The 16,477-nt window shown below is 38.2% G+C and overlaps 1 protein-coding gene across 1 annotated transcript; it reads left to right on the top strand.

The window, feature by feature from the left end:
* The first annotated feature begins 1,466 nt into the window (after positions 1 to 1,466).
* Bcl2l15 (BCL2 like 15) lies at positions 1,467 to 16,444 on the top strand. Its single transcript, XM_013075483.3, is given in 3 exon segments — positions 1,467 to 8,593; positions 8,892 to 9,013; positions 12,039 to 16,444. Coding segments are annotated over 3 exon segments (504 nt in total). The 5' UTR covers positions 1,467 to 8,466; the 3' UTR covers positions 12,294 to 16,444.
* The last annotated feature ends 33 nt before the right edge of the window (positions 16,445 to 16,477 follow it).

The following is a 16,477-nucleotide window of genomic DNA, read 5'->3' as shown; positions in this document are numbered from 1 at the left end:
GGGGGCCACCTTTTCCTTTCTTTATTAAACAGTAACTGACTGTTCTCATATTTTTAATCATGCTTTTTAGACCACGGTTCAGAGTGGCATCTAAAGTACCTCTTAAGTCTCATGTCCAACCACTCCCCACACACACTCTCATCTGATAAAAGCAAACCACTTACAGTTCTCTCACACCTACCCCTTAACACCTGTTGTTATTTCTTGTCTGGACTATTTCCCCACCTTATACTGTCTTTAATTAATACCTGGCATTTCTGTCCGTGTTCAGCTCAGTCATGAGCTCTTTCAGGAAGTTTTGTGTGACCCTCGCTCTGTTGTGGGATCTTGTTCAAGCATCAGAGCTACCAGTACATATCCCTAGCAGTACTAAGATAATTGTTTTATTGTTATTTGGCCTCACTTTTTATTTTATTCATACCCAACCACATTTTATATATTGACACCACCTTCTGCAAGAATAAATCTAATAAAATGATGGTAAAATATAAATAAGATCAAACTGTCCACAAAGAGGAAAAGAAAAATACCAGCTAAGACCAGTTGGGTCAGGGATGGGGAAATACACAAATGTTCAGGCTTTGTACAGGTCAAAAAACAGTTAAGCTTCATTGTTGGCTCTGTAAGTGACCTAGCATTCCCCTCAGAATGAGGAGAAACAGTTGTGTAATTGTCATCACAGACGAAGAAACACTCCAATTTTTTTTTTTTTTTGGTACCAGAGATAGAATTCGAGACCTTGCGCTTGCAAGGAAGGCTCTGGAAACACTGAGCTATATCCCTAGCCCACTCCAATTTTAATTTCTAAAAAAAACAAGTAGTTTCATGTAGGTATTACCAAATGGTATATACAGGATTCTATAGAAGTAAGTAAAGGGTTTCACACAATTGTTATAATGTTCTTCAATGAAAATAGTATAATCTAAACATGGATTTTAAGGCATTTCTTTAAGGACTTAATATAGTCTAAGTATATGGCCTTCATTATTCAGCTGAATTCAAGGACTTCAATTTAGGTATATAGGCTGCATGTCTTTCAGATAATTTTTTACCTATTTCCCTCAATAAGGCTCCTCACAGGAATAGATAATAGACAGTGTTGAATTTTCTAGTAAGGGCTGGGGATGTAGCTCAGCAGCACAGTGCCTGCCTGGCAAGTACAACACCCTGAGTTTGATTCCTGGTACCAAAAAAAAAAATTTCTAGTAAGAACCTAGGTTTTGTGGGTTGTTTATTAAAGGGTCTCTCCCAGTGGACAATTCTTTTTTTTTTTTTTTTTGGTACTGGGGATCAAACTTAGGACCTTGCACTTGTGAGGCTGGCAGTGGAACCACTGAGCTAAATCGCTGGCCCTCCCACTGGACAATTCTAAGGGTAGTAAATATCTTACTTTCCTTTATCTCCACAGTGCCTGCCATAATATTACTCAATAAATATTTATTGAATAAATAACTGTAGATACTGATGGTGTTCTGAGATTGGTGTTTGAAGTATATTTTATTGTATCAACTGTAGAGGAAATAATAGAATTCCATCTAGACCAGAATTTCTTAAAAGTGGCAGTATTGATATTTGGTAAAAGGCTAATTCTTTAATATGGGAGGCTCTCCTGTGCACTGTAGGATGATTATCAGCAATATCTCTGACCTCTACCTGATGGGTGCTAGTAGACACCAAGTTGTGATGATTAAAAACGTCCCCAGACATTTCCAAAGGACCCATGGAGGACAATATTGCCCCTATTTGAGAACCACTGATATAAACTGATACCTAAAAACTTGAAAGGGAGAGATCAGAGCAGCTTCAGAATTTCTTTTTCCACCAAGCATGGTGGTATGTGCCTACAATCCCAACATTCTGGGAGACTTGGGCAGGAAGATGGCAAGTTTGAGCCCAGCCTGGGCAATTAGCAACTTAAGACCCTACTCAGAATTTAAAAGCAAAAAATGGAGACCCTTCAACCTTTTGGCACGGACCCTTGAGCCTCCTGATACAGACTCACACAGGACACTACAGGGAGCTGCAGTGTAAAAATCAAAATGAGGATGTAGATACAGCTCAGGACAAGGGACCTGGGTTCAAGCCTGGATTCTGAAAAAAAAAATTTTGCCATATTTTTATTTGTTCAGTTAAACCATGAATATCTAGTTGGGTACTAAGAAAAACAACATTAAGGTGTAAAGGGCATTTAAAGTATGACAACAGAACATGAGGCAGGTGTGGAAATTTAATAAATTGATTTTTAAAAATTAAAGACTGAATTTTCAGCATAAAAAAAATAAGTATAGTTCACCACTGAATAATGTTACTAAAGTGATACCAACTATTGGAACTTTTAGGAGATGAAGTTCTACTTGGCTGCTTTGTGCAATGTAAAAGGCATACTTAGAGTATAAAACTATTTTTGGAAAGTGTACTTTTAAAATTATCTCAACAAAGAACTCCTGTACTTTGGGCTTACTAATTTATAAAAATAATGACCAAAGCTCAAGTGTCCCATAAAGTTAATTCTTTAATATTTCTTTCCCTTGGGAATGAACTCTAGCTTCCACACAAATGGTTTGCTGGTATATTATAAATTGATGGTTATTTTTTTAAATTCATAAAGCATTGCTGATGCTGTGTTTAAGAAAAACGGCCTAATGTCAGCCTTAGTTGATAGGTAAGCAGTATATAACTCCTGTAATGAGTGCCCAGGAGGACAGTGTATTTTGGAACATTACAGAAGCCATCATTTTGCATGGTTACTGACCACTATTTTATTGCTACAAACCAGTGATTGTTATGTTTCCATTCTTCTGTTTTGAATTGGAGTTCTGTTACAGTTATTCTATCTCTTTCTCAGATATTGGGTGTATGAAGGAGAGAAAACACATGACTTGTTTTCTTAATTAGAGGTTTTCGTATTGAGAAGTGCTGCACCCTAGGATTCATCCAAATAACTATCTGTGGCCACAATCCTGGAGGCAAGGTTTTTGGGGGTAAGGCTTTAAATCGTGGTCAGAGGGCAGCAAGAAAAACAAGTGACAATGAAAACATTCTGGCCTCATCATATTTCAGTAATAATTGGGAGTACAATGTTAGTACTGCGAGGGTGAAGATATTTGGGCTAAGGGTAAAGGATGGTTTGGAAGGGTGCTATGTGCAAGTCCTAGAGAGAAGTTAAAAAAGGATGAAAATTTATTATACATTACCCATGAGAGCCTGTACTCTGTTTCTGTAGGCTTATACCATTGATTATGCAAGATAATACAAAAGAGTCAAGATTAGATTCCAAAGATAGCTTTAACCTCTAAGCATAGCAATAATGAAATGAGGAAGGTGGTTTATTATGGTGGAGAGAACTTGAGATAAGACAGACCTGGTTTTAAATTTGTTCTGCCACTTACTGGTATGTGAACTTAGGCAAACATTTAATACCAGTTGGATGGTGTCTTAAGTCCTTTTTCTTTTGGTACCCGGGATCCAACTCAAGTCCTTGCGCTTGCGCAGTAGGCGGCGAAACCACTAAGCTAAATCCCCGGCCCTCTTGAGTCTTTTTTTTCCTTTTCGCTACTGGAGATTGAACTCAGCATCTTCTCACTGAGCTACAACTCCAAACCTTTAATTTTTTATTTTAAAACAAAGTCTTGCTAAATTCCGCAGGATGGCCTCAAACTTGCCATCTTCCTGATTCAGTCTCCCAGTAAGCTGGGATTACAGGTGTGTGTGCCACTATGCTTGGCTTTATTGTTTGTTCTTGTATGTTGCTTTGGGAGTATGTAATCAAGGTATTTGTCATTGACTGTCTCTTGTGTAAAAGGAAGTTGTTCTAGAATTTTCTCTGAGGGCTTTATAAAAAAAATCATTCAGAACAAAGTTCTTTTATTGTAGTAGACTTTGTAGTTTAATTTGACACCATACTTGGTAAAAGAAAAACTTTCAAAGAAGCACCATAAGAGATAATGGCTTTTCTTAGTTGGAAATATACAGACCCACAGAGTTCTTGTAGCTTTCATTCTATATCCTTAGCTATGTTTCAAAAACAATTTAGAAACACAATCTTAAAAATTCTTAGGGGCTTTTGATTTAGCTCAGTGGCACCGCACCTGCCTCACAAGCACAAGGCCCTGAGTTCAATCCCCAGTACAAAAAAAAAAAAAAAAATGAGAGCTCTTCTGATGTTAGAGGTCTGAAAACTATGTGGTAGTAACTGAAGTTTCAGACCTTTGTCTCTAGAGAGAATGAGTGATAGGTAATGACAAATGAAAATGTCCCATAGCTACAAAGGAACCTAATTTTTATTCTTGGCCTAAAAGCAATTTATGACCATTTTTTAAAATTAACACTTTTTTCCTGGGCATGGTGGTACATGCCTGTGATCCCAGCACTTGGGAGGCTGAGGCAGGAGGATTTCAAGTTTGAGGCCAACCTGGGTTACCTAGTGAGACCCTGTCTCAAAAAACAAAAACCCCTTGGGGCCAGGGATTTAGCTCAGTGGTTTCGCCACCTGCTGCGCAAGCCCAAGGACCTGAGTTCATCCGGTACCAAAAAAAAAAACAAAAACAAAAACCCCAAAACAGCCAAAAATAAAACCTTTTTAAATAAAGAATTTTACCCAGTGTGGTGGTGCTTGCCTGTAATCCCAGCTCTTGGGAGGCCGAGGTAGGATTGCCATGAGTTGGAGGCCAGCCTGGGTTACACAGTGATTTCAAGGCCAGCCTGAACTACATAGCAAGATCCTGTCTCAACCAGAGTACCGGGGTACCGGGGATCAAACTCAGGACCTTGTGCTTGCAAAGCTGGTGGCAGAACCACTGAGCTAAATCCCTGGACCCCCCAAAAAAGAATTTTAGATTCACAGTAAAACCAAGAGAGAAGTACAGAGATTGCCCATATGCCCTCTGTCCCCATATATGCATGGCTTCCCTCATTAACATTCCCAACCAAAGTGATACATTCATTAAAACAAATGGATTTCCCTCATCAATTATCTATCACCCAAAGTACAGTTATCCAAATTCCACTATGTGTTTTCATAGTTTAATAATTCATTTCTTTTTAGTGCTTAGTAATATCCCATTGTCAATGTGTACCATAGTTTATTTATCCATTCATCTGCTGATGGGCATCTCAGTTGCCTCCACATTTGGGTAATTATAAATGAACCTTTCATAAATGTACTCAATGCAGGTTTTTATATGGACATAAATTTTCATCCTTTTAGGTAAATACTAAGGAGTACAATTACCAGATCTTATGGTAAAGCAATTACCTTATGTTTAGTTTTATACAAAACTGCCAAATTAGCTGGGTGTGGTACACACCTATAATCCTAGCACTCTCAGAGGCTGAGGTAGGAGGATCACAAAACTCTGTCTCAAAAAATGAAAAGGGTTGGGGATGTAGGTCAGGGCAAAGGCCATTCCTTTTTTAGTACCAAAAAAACAAAACAAACAACAAACCAAAAACCCCTGCCAGTTGTCTCGCAAAGTGGCCGTGCTGTTTTGCATTCCTACCACCAATGAAAGGGAGTTCCTGTTGCCCCAAATCCTTACCAGCCTTTGGTATCATCAGTGTTCTGGATCTTGTCCATTCTAATAAGTATATAATAGTCATTTTTTAAAGAGTAGAAGAGAACACAAAGATTGGTTCTGATTATATTGCAATACAGAAATTCCATTCTGGCTGGGCATAGTGGTGCATGCCTGTAATCGCAGTACCTGGGAGGCTGAGACTGGAGGATCACCATAAACTACATAGTGTGTTCAAGGCCAGCCCAGACTACACGGTGAGACCCTGTCTCAGGGAAAAAAAAAAGAAAACAGAAATTCCATTTTAAACAACTGACTCACTGTTTATGTGTCTGGGTTTACTACCTTAAGGAAACCACCACAGTAAGTGTCCAATCCCAAAATCTCTTAAAACAATAGTGGAGTTCAGTCCTTTAGGAAAACCCCTTTGTTTTTTTTGTTTTTTGTTTGGTATCATACCAGTGCATACCATATAACATTATCTTATTTCATTCTCATAGTTTTCCTATAAAATACTTTGTATTATCACTATTCATAATTCCTCTAATGCCTAATTGTATTTTTTCTCATCTTTCTATTTTTTATATCTGCCACCCCTTCTGTCACTGGATGGGATCAAAAGAGACCTGCACAAAGAGGACATAGGGACCTTGATTTACCCCAGCTAGTTCTTTTTTCTTTTCTTTTTGTTTTTTGTTTTTTGAGATAGGGTCCCATATGTAATTCAGGCTGCCCTTGAACTCATTATATAGCCCAGGCTGACCTTGAACTCCAGCCTCCTGAATGCTGGGTTTACAGGCATGTACCACCATGCTCAGCTTCAGGGCAAAGTTCTTGACTCATCATCACAGAAAAGCGTTTCAGAATGTGTCAGTGAGAAGCATCTAGATATTAGGCAAAAATCAAAAAGTATGCAATCAGGGCTGGGGGTGTAGCTCAGTGGCACCACCCCTGCCTCACAAGCGTAAGGTCCTGAGTTCTATCCTAGGTACAAAAAAAAAAAATGTGCATTCAGCTGAGTATGGTGTTTGATGCCTAAAATCTCAGCAATCTAGGATTGTTAGGATCACAAGTTCAAGCCCAGCCTGGGCAATTTAGCAATACTTTGTCCCAAAATAAAAAATAAAAAGGAGTGGGGAGTGGTGGCACATGCCTCTAATCCCAGCACTTGGGAGGCTGAGGCAGGACGATTGCCATGAGTTCCAAGGCCAGCTTGGGCTATATAGTGAGTTGAGGACCAGCCTGAACTACAAAATGAGACCCTGTCTCAAAAAACCAAAAATATAAAATAAAATAATGCAAAGGAATGAGGATGTAGCTCAGTGGGAAGGCCCTGGGCTCTAGCCCCAGCACTCAACAAAGAGTGCAGGTCCTCAAGGGATGGCGTGCAGTAAGGCTAGGATGGGGGTATTTATGTTGTCCAGGGTATCCTCAGGACAAGTGATCTGGGATGTTTATCTTTTGAGTTACTTATCATTCACCTACTGTCTGTGTCCTTACCGTCAGGCTGTTCTTTAGAGGGCTAAAGCAAAAACTGGCTTTATCAGCCAGGATGGTGGTGCATGCCTGTAATCCCACACTTGAGAGGCTGAGGCAGGAGGATCGCTGTGCGTTCGAGGCCAACCTGGGCTGCACAGTGAGTTCAAGACTAGCCTGGACTACAAAGCAAGATCCTGTCTCAAAAAACAAAACAAAACAAAACAAAACTGGCTTTCTCAACCAGGTTAAATCCAAACCATTTGTATGTGTTTGAAGTTTGGAGATGTGGTACCCAATTAATAGTACTATTTCTTTGAGAGTAGAAGTCTTTGGAATTTATATATCAGAAGAAAAATACAAGCCATATTTATGTACTTGTTATATTTTTAAGACCCTTAGAGATTTAGGAGTAAAGAGCCTGGAAGAAAAACAGTCCTACAGATTAAAAAAAAGCATTGTAACCTTGAGTAAGTTTGATTGTGTTTCAAAGCTGTAGTTATCTTAAAATAACAACTTCAAAATTACAATCTCCTTGTCTCCTTTTAACCTATCTTTATTTTCTTTGTGCTACCCCACTTCCATCTCAAATGGTCCTATTTCTCCCGTCTTGGTTAATGGATCCCAATTTATCCTTCAGCCCTCATTCAGCTGTGTTACTATCCTACAGAAGCTTTCACAATCCCTGTAAGTATTTTTCCCTATTATACTCTCATGCTACATGTATCTCAAAAGCATAAGAAATTACTGAATTTGTGATTTATCAATTAATAGCTGTCATTTCTGCTGAAATATAAGTACCACAAACATCATTTTTCTGCCTTAGTTCCTTGCACCATAGGTGCTCAGTCATTGTATAAGATTGTGGCAAATATGTACCATAGTAAAAAGTTGAATGCAATGAATTACATTTAATTCATTCAAATATATTATATTTAAGTTGAATTACAATAAATATATTGTAACTTCAAAACTTTCCTTTTAAATTACACCATACACAGAACCTAATAGGAAGTTGTGGGGTTTTTTTGGTACTGGGAAGATTAAACTCGGGTCCTTGTGCTTGCAGGGCAGGTGGCGGAACCATTGAGCTAAATCCCCGGCCTAGGAAGTATTTCTTAATGAAATTACCCCCAGAGACTCTTCCTCAACTTGATTTCAGTTCTAAATTGGCTATGCAAGAATACAAGTTATTCATTAGCAATGTGTATTGGCTAGGGTGTGGTTCTGAGATAAGGAACTGAAAGTTTTCAAAAGTCTCCTTAGTTCTGTGTCAGTAAGCTCTTAAGAGAAGTTCCACTTTTCTGAACAAGTATTTTTGAGGAAAGCTGGTAGAAAAAATCCAAGGACTACGTGTCTAATTAGGAAAGTTTGCAAGAGGTAGACACATGTGCTAGTTTACCAGTGTTTCTATCTTGCTACTGAGCTAAAACTGCTTGTTTTGTGGAAGAGCAAAACTCAGCAGCAAACATCTAAAATGAACAGTCCTTGAACTTTTGAGGAGCAAACAGAATGCATCATCAACACTTTAATCACAGACTTATTGAGTCCAACTGTAGGGGTTGCTAGTCAGAACCTATGCAGTGTAGATGAACCAGACTCAGGTAAGGTTTTTGGCCTATTCTCAAATCAATAGGAGAACTTGAGTATGCTTTCTTTATTTCCTCTTAACTTTGGAAAGGCAATTGCTTAGCTTTTAGCAACACTTGAAGAGAAAGAGATTCTCATTAAAGGGAGATTTTTTTACTATTGATGACTATTGATGTTGACAGAACACTGAAGTTCTTGGGATAGAACAATGCCAAAATTGTTTGTCAGACCGGAGAATTATCCCTATTGTTCAGATTCCTGAGAATTTCCATCCTTTCAAGCATTGTGGCAAATGTGTTTCTTCTGTCTTAGGAGAGGCTTCCTCTTTTGATGAAGCTGTCATTGTTGGATGACTTCGGATGATAGGTGACCAGTTCAACGGAGAAATAGAGGCTTCTCCCAGAAATGTCATTGCAGAAACTACTCGGGGACAAGTAAGGTTTTTACCTCTTATATTGTTTGCTGCCCTATCCTATTTTAAATTTCCTTTTCTTCCTACTCCTATGTACTATGAGTATGAATGTTCTGTGAGAGGTTTGGGATCTTATATTCATCTGGGGAGATACAGCAGGAAATGCTAACTTCCGGTTCTTTGGGAGTTAATCAAAACCTGTGTGGTATAGAGATGGAAACTCTTGGCAGGGAATGATCAACTTTTAGTTTTGTTCCACTTGGTATTCCTCAGAGCTGTGCTTAGTGAGCACATAGAACTTTATTCTTGGCAAAATATCTTTTGTTCATGTTTCAATATTTATTTTGTTGAGGGTAGGCATCTTCCCCCTCCCCCCCAGGATTCAGCAATGAAGTAGATACAGAAGATGGGCAGTTTACAAGTATGATACAGCTAGGGATAAGCCCTGCTAAGCCCACTGGTGTTTCATCAGAATCCTGATTACCGGTGGTAGCACTTGGAGTCTTTATTTATATAAAGAACATAAGACAATATTCTAGATGTTGCAGATTAATATCAATAATAACAGCTAATATTAACTCACCTTAGTGTATGTGCCATTAGGATCTCACTTAATCATTATACCTCTGAGTGAATTATCACAGAAACTGTTATCCCAAGAGCCATCTCACTCCAACTGCAAATGGCACCATGGGAGCCAACATCTGAGAGCAAACATCTGTTTTGTTCACTGCTGTATTCATGTGACCTTGAACAGTACCTGATATACTATATACTCTCAGGAAGTATTTCCTGACTTGATACCATGTCAGCAGAAAAGGAAACGGAGGCATAGGGAAACAAGTAAATAGGTCAGCTAGGATTTGAACCAAGACTGATCCTAGAAGCACATCTTAACCGTGTGCTTTATTCTTCCCACTGAACACAGATGGGGTGGACAGCCACTCTGTCCTCAGACAGAACTGGATCTGTTACTGCCAACTGCTTGTGCTGAGGCTGTCTTAAGTAACGGGTAGCCGAGTCTACTTTTTTCTTTCTTATTAATAAAAAGTTGAGGGCTGGGAATTTAGCTCAGTGGTTCTGCCACCCGCCTCGCGAGCACAAGGACCAGAGTTTGATCCCTGGTACCAAAAAAATAAAATAAAATAAAATAAAAAATAAATTAAATTTTTTTTTAAAATTTTTAAAAGTTGAAAGAGCCTCAAACTCATAGAAAAGTTACAAGGATAGAAGGAATTTATCTCGTGAATCATTGAGAATAAGTAACTGGCATGATATTTTATCACCCCTTAATACTTTAATATTTTCTTTTTCCCATACAGCCACAATCTAACAAGACCAGGAAATTAATATGATATATTATCTAATTCTTAGATCACACTCAAATTTTGCCACTTGTCCCAATAATATCATTTATAGCAAAATGATCTAGGCCAGAGTCACATAATACATTTAGTTCTTATGTCCTTTCAGTATCCTTCAATCTGGAATAGAAATTAAGATGTGTTAGGTACACATAACTCCAACTCCACACAAGAAATGTAAACATTATGTAATATAAACATGAACTAATAATAAAAAAAGAAAAAGTAATGTTTTTTTTTAAAAACGATATGAATATCTCATAATTCATTAAAATTTCAATCTGTTCATTTCTATATCAGTATAGACCTATGAATTCCTACTTTATTCAATGGGTTATTATCTGTTACTGTCATTATTTATTTAGATGCTCAAATAGTTTCATATTTAGTTGGAAGGAGTCTTTTTTTCTTTTTAATCAGGACTGTGTCTTTTTGATGTGTCTATATCATGTTTTGAGATTTGAGTACTTCCTTTTCTTTTGGATTGGAAATTGAACCCAGGACCTTCACACTGAGCTACATCCCCACCCTCACTAGTTTTTTTAAAGATGAGATATTATTAAATTTCAAATTTTGATCCCCCTGCCTTAACCTCCCAGAATACTGGAATTATAGGCATGCACCATTATGCTGGCTTGAGTAGTTCCTTTATTTCTTTCCTTTTTGAAAATGAGAATATTTAATGTCAAAATTCTTTTGGCTTCTTCTTTTTACTTTTCCGTTCCTCTCTCTCCCATCTTCCCCCATCCTCAAATTTTCTTCCCATCTCCATATAGATTATCTCCCTGTTTTCTATCATCTGCCCCTTATTTTGCTCTTTAAATTATTCTAACTTTGGGCTTCCCGTGTAAGAGAAAATATGCAATATTTAACCTTCTGTGTCTGATTTATTTCATTTAACATGATGGTCTTGAGGTATATCCATTTTTCTACAAATTCATTCTTTCTTTTCTTTTCTTTTCTTTTCTTTCTCTCACTACCAGGGATCAAACTCAGGACCTTGCATTTGTGAGGCAGGTGCAGTGCCACTGAGCTAAATCCCTGGCCCTACTTTCTTAATTTCTAACAGAAGATCTTGTCCTTTGGCATGCTCCCAGAAGCTCTAGTTTCCTTTAATGAAAGCATAATTTGTAGAAACTAAGACCTAGGTACTTTCCTGTATGGATTCTCTTCTCAGCTTGTTTGAATTCTGACACCCTGCTCTGACCATTCTTTGTCCCCTACACCCCAGAAGGTCTTTGTTGGCCTCATTTAATAGCTTTTGAACCAAACTGTTTGCAAAGGGAAAGAGGAAAAACATAGGGCTAACTTTTTAAAGAGTTTCCTGGACATTTCCTACTTGTGGAAGTAACACCTTTACAATTTGATCTATTATGTTATCATATACTTAATGTTTTTCTTTCAGATCATTTTATTTTTCTTTCATTTTGTTCATCCTAAGCAATAATATCTGAAATCATGGATTTGATGGGCTACTTACATATTTTTATAATACTCATTAAAATAACAATATTAAAGTGAGAAAAGTTCATCCATCTACCACCTGATATTACCTCAGGTCCATTCGCAACTCCTTGTCCATTTGCAAACTCCATTTGCAACACACGTTACTGGATATCTGAACTACAGCCTCCTACACTTTTTGAGTGATATTTTACTGATATACCCTTTCTCTCTCCTCAGGCAGGAGCTGTACTCCAGCACACAGTGCAGTCTCTCAGTAAGGCCTGGTGTGCTCTGGATTCCAGCCTCGCTTATGAGAAAGCCTTTCGGGGTGTGTCAGTGAAACTTCTTGAGTGTGTGGCCCGTGTAGCTCCTGAAGTGGTAAAACAGGTGGCTATCCCTGTGATAAATATGATCAATGGAAACAGAGCCATCCGTGAGTTCATCCAGGGCCAGGGAGGGTGGGTAAGTGTGTTGGGTTCCTGGCTTTGCTAGACATTTGCACTCTTGGTATTAATACCTGAGACTCTATTTATGACCCCTTTTGGGAGTAGGAAACCAACCAGGAAAACAGGCATCCTTAATTTGCAGGATTTTGTTGCCATGGAAGAGATGAATAGACAGAAGCTCACCCTGTGGGGGTTGAATTCCAAAGGCATGCTGCCTAAAATGTTGACTACTTATTAAAGCTAATCCCCACTTTCTACACATAAACGTCTATAAAGTATATTGTTGATGGAGTTCTAGCCTCAGCCTGGCTAAACTCTGCTCATTGGTAAATTTCTGGGTTTTCTTTCCTTAAAATCCTTAGGTGTGTGTTGAAGAAGTTCAGAATCATCTTAATATTACCTAACAAAAAGCAGTTTGTCTCAACTGGTAGTGGTAACAGGAGGAAGCATAACTTCTGCTGTCTTAGAGTATTTCTCTCCATATCTTGGATGGGCAGGAACTTTAGTAAGAGCTGTATTCTCTGGCGGTATCTGCAGATTATTCCCGATTTCTAAAAACCATCCATTTGATTGTAGGATTTTCATTGTTTCCATAGGAAAATCTGGAGAGTTGAAGAAGTTGACTTATTCTTTTTTTTTTTTTTTTTTTTTTTTTTTTTTGGTACCGGGGATTGAACTCGGGTCCTTGCGCTTGCAAGGCAGGTGGCAGAACCACTGAGCTAAATCTCTGGCCCTAAATTGAATTATTCTTGACTGAGCTTCACTTCTTTGATCAGCTGATTGATTTCTGGCAATTAAAACAAATTTAAAAACCACTTTCTTCATTTAATCAGAACTGTACTTTGCTGAATAAATTACTTCCTGCTGATAAAATTGGAAATAGCTCCCTGAAGACTACAGAGATTTTACACTTTCTGTTTTTACATGAATTTTAATGAAGTTTTGTTGAAACAAAGACATCCATACATAATATAATGATTTATTAGTGAAATTCCAGCCAACAACCAGGTCTTTGCTGGAGATATTGTGGAGAAAACAGAAGACTGAAAACTACTCCTCTAGTTTTAACTTTGTCCTTTTGGTAGGATTTTGTCTACTAATTTTGTAATCTGAAGAATTTCAGGGAGATTTTTGGTTGAAAATTTCTTATTTCAAGTTAAGGATTTTCTTTCAGATTCATCCCTAAGTTTCATGTTAATTTCATCTAAGCTGAATTTATTTCATGAAGTGTAGAGGTTGGAAACCAAAAGTAGCAAAGTAGCAGTTTGTTCATCTACCTCTCTTTTTCTTTTTCTTTTTTTTTTTTTATGGTAACAGGGATTGAACTCAGGACCTTGCACTTGCCAGGCAGGCACGGTGCCACTGAGCTACATCCCCAGCCCATCATCTACCTTTCTACAAAGGGCAAAGATAAAAGTTACTATACTTCTATTGCCACAGGATGTGGGAAGTACTGGACTGTATCTAGGACAGTAGGGCACTCCCAGCTTAGCTGAAGCTGGCTGCAGACCTCAGAGCTTTTTAAAGTAAGGTTCACATGCCACTTGGACTTTATTAAACTATTGATCTCCAGGCCTTGTTCCTAGTAGTTCTGATTCTGCAGGGGCTGGCTGGGGCCTAGGAAGCCACCTTTTCAACTCCATGTGCAATCTGGATACACATAAAGTTTGAAAATCATTACTTTAGAGCAGGAGTTGACAAATTACAGACCACAAGCCAAATCTAGCTTGCTATCTTTGTATGTAAATAAAGCTTTCCTGGAATGTAGCAACGTTTCATTTTCCATGTACTGTCCATGGCTGCTTTCACACTACAGTAGCTGAATTGAATTGTTTTGACAAACACCATGCAGTTTATCAAGTCTAAAATATTTGCTAGTTGGCCCTTTATGAAAAGAGTTTGCTGATCCCTGCTCTAAAGCTAAATGAACATTTATTTCTCCTTGCATAATTTAAAGTGTTACAATCCTTACAATTCCTAAAAACACAGTTGTAAATAGGATTTAAACTCAAAGACACTTAACTTTTAAAAACTTAGTTTGGAAGTATTTTTCTCAGATAGTCCATGTTTTTTCTAGGGCTGTTAGCCAACCAGAGAGCTCTGTGGCTCCTGAGTAACCTACAGAAGTTATGCATGACTTTGGCCTTACAAGTGAGACAGACTGGAAGCAAAGCTCACGGTTTCTACGATCTGAGCATCTCAAAGTAGTCCTTAATAATCCAACAGATTAGCAGGCAGGCGTCAGGTACAGATTCCAAAAACCACAATACTTACCTGAATGTCAGGAAGAATACACTGCTGTGTCTACTCATGAAAGGAGGTATTGGTGACTTTGGCTAAAGTTTAACTACTTACTACTCCCCTCCCTCCTTCAGTGAGCCACCTCCGTGACTTTTCTATATGCCAAGAAGTAAATATGTGATGCTGTTAATATATTTTTGTACTTTCCCAATAGATGCTTATTTCCTGAATTCCTGGGTAAATTAAAATAGGTTAATAACCCAGAAGTGAGATTTCTTTAGTAGAAATTAGCTTTTTTTTTTTTTGCTGCCACGATAGTTGATATACTCCTTTGTCCCTTTTGCTGTGAAGTCAAGATGGTGAGTTTGTGGTATTTGACCTCTATTTTCACTTTGACTAATGCTGGTTGGTTTATGAAGTAAAATTCTTCTGTCTGTGCATTTGAACTGAATTTCAGCAAATGCAATGCAAACTGAGTGATAAATGTCCAAGGCGAGCAGCGCCCCCCTCCTTTTTTCCCTTCTTACCATGTCAATTTCCTGTTTATTCTACATTGCCCTTAAAACAACAACGTATGGGGGCCGGAGATTTAGCTCAGTGGTTTCACCACCTGCTGTGCAAGCACAAGGACCCGAGTTCGATCCCTGGTACCAAAACAAAAAAACAGAGTATGAATTTAGTTCCAATTATACTGTGGTTTCTTCAGATTAGAAGATATGGTTCTCCTTGGGATTACACCAGGCAAATGGGTAAAGCAGCTCTGGCCTGACCGTGTGTGTTTTGCTGGGCTACCCTGTTTTAGGAAAGCTTGAGTGGGCTGCTGAAGAAGGCACTGTAGCCTAGAGATTAACAGTGCATTCAGATTGCCTTCTTTTAACAATTTAGTTTCACCACAGACAAATTATGTAACATTGGGCAAGTGACCTAATTCCTTTGTGCCTTAGTTTCCACAACTATAGAAGAGATTTGTTTTGTTTTGCTTTGTTTTTTGAGACAGGGTTTTGCTATGTAGTTCAGCCTGACCTTGAACTCACTGTGTTGTCCAGGAACACATGGCAATCCTCCTACCTCAGCCTCCCAAATGATGAGATTCCAAGTGTGGGCCACCACGCCCAGTTAAAACAGATTTTGTAACCACTTCATGCTGCATTTGTAAGGAATAAATGAAAAAATATATTTTGTAAAAGGGTTAGACCAGTGGAAGATTCTAGCTTGACTTTTCTTCTCTATTAATTCTGTCTCTCACGGATGTGAGTCAATCTTATGGTTTTAATGTCACCTCAATGTAACTGATTCCTACATATGGTTTATTTCCTTTCTTAAATCCAGAGCCACAAACTCTATCTAATTGCTTATTTCTCTGCGTTGTTCTTATTCCATACTCTTCCAGGTTGCCCATCCAACAAGCTCAAAACCTTTTTGTCTTTTTCCTTTCACCAGTCTCAACCACTTAATTAGTTTTTCTCCTTTGTTCTTTCTTCTTTGCCCTGACTCTTCCCGCCGGATTGTATTACAACCTGCCCTGCCTATTGGTTAAGCCTCCCACTTATGCTTTCAGTTCACTGTCCTGTTGTCGTCCTGTTCCTGCCGGATTTCAGTTTGTCCTATCCACTGCCACCAGATGGATAAAAGCTGTGGTTTGGTTTATTTTTCCACATGGTAAAATTAATTTTTGAATTTAACATACTACTGAAAGAGATTATGAGATGTAAATGAATTTACCAGATGGGGCATTTTTTTTTTTTAAATCTAGAAACACTTTCCAAAAGCATTGCTTTGATCACCATGTTCTTAAAATCCTTACATGGAATTATTGAGGGTGATTGAATATGTTCATTATCTTAGTTGTGGTGATGGCTTCATAGGTAAATGCACATCTCAAAACTTACCAAATTGTACATTTTAACATGTATGTCTTCCTGTGTATCATACCTTAATAAAGTTGCTTAAAATGTTTCTTGGCTTCCTGTTTTCCATTAAATAAAGTCA

This window comes from Heterocephalus glaber, unplaced genomic scaffold (genome assembly GCF_053883595.1).
Source record: "Heterocephalus glaber isolate CG9 unplaced genomic scaffold, H.glaber_assembly_v1.0 deba00001442, whole genome shotgun sequence".
Taxonomy (NCBI): domain Eukaryota; kingdom Metazoa; phylum Chordata; class Mammalia; order Rodentia; family Bathyergidae; genus Heterocephalus; species Heterocephalus glaber.
This window is presented reverse-complemented; position numbering and strand designations above follow the sequence as displayed.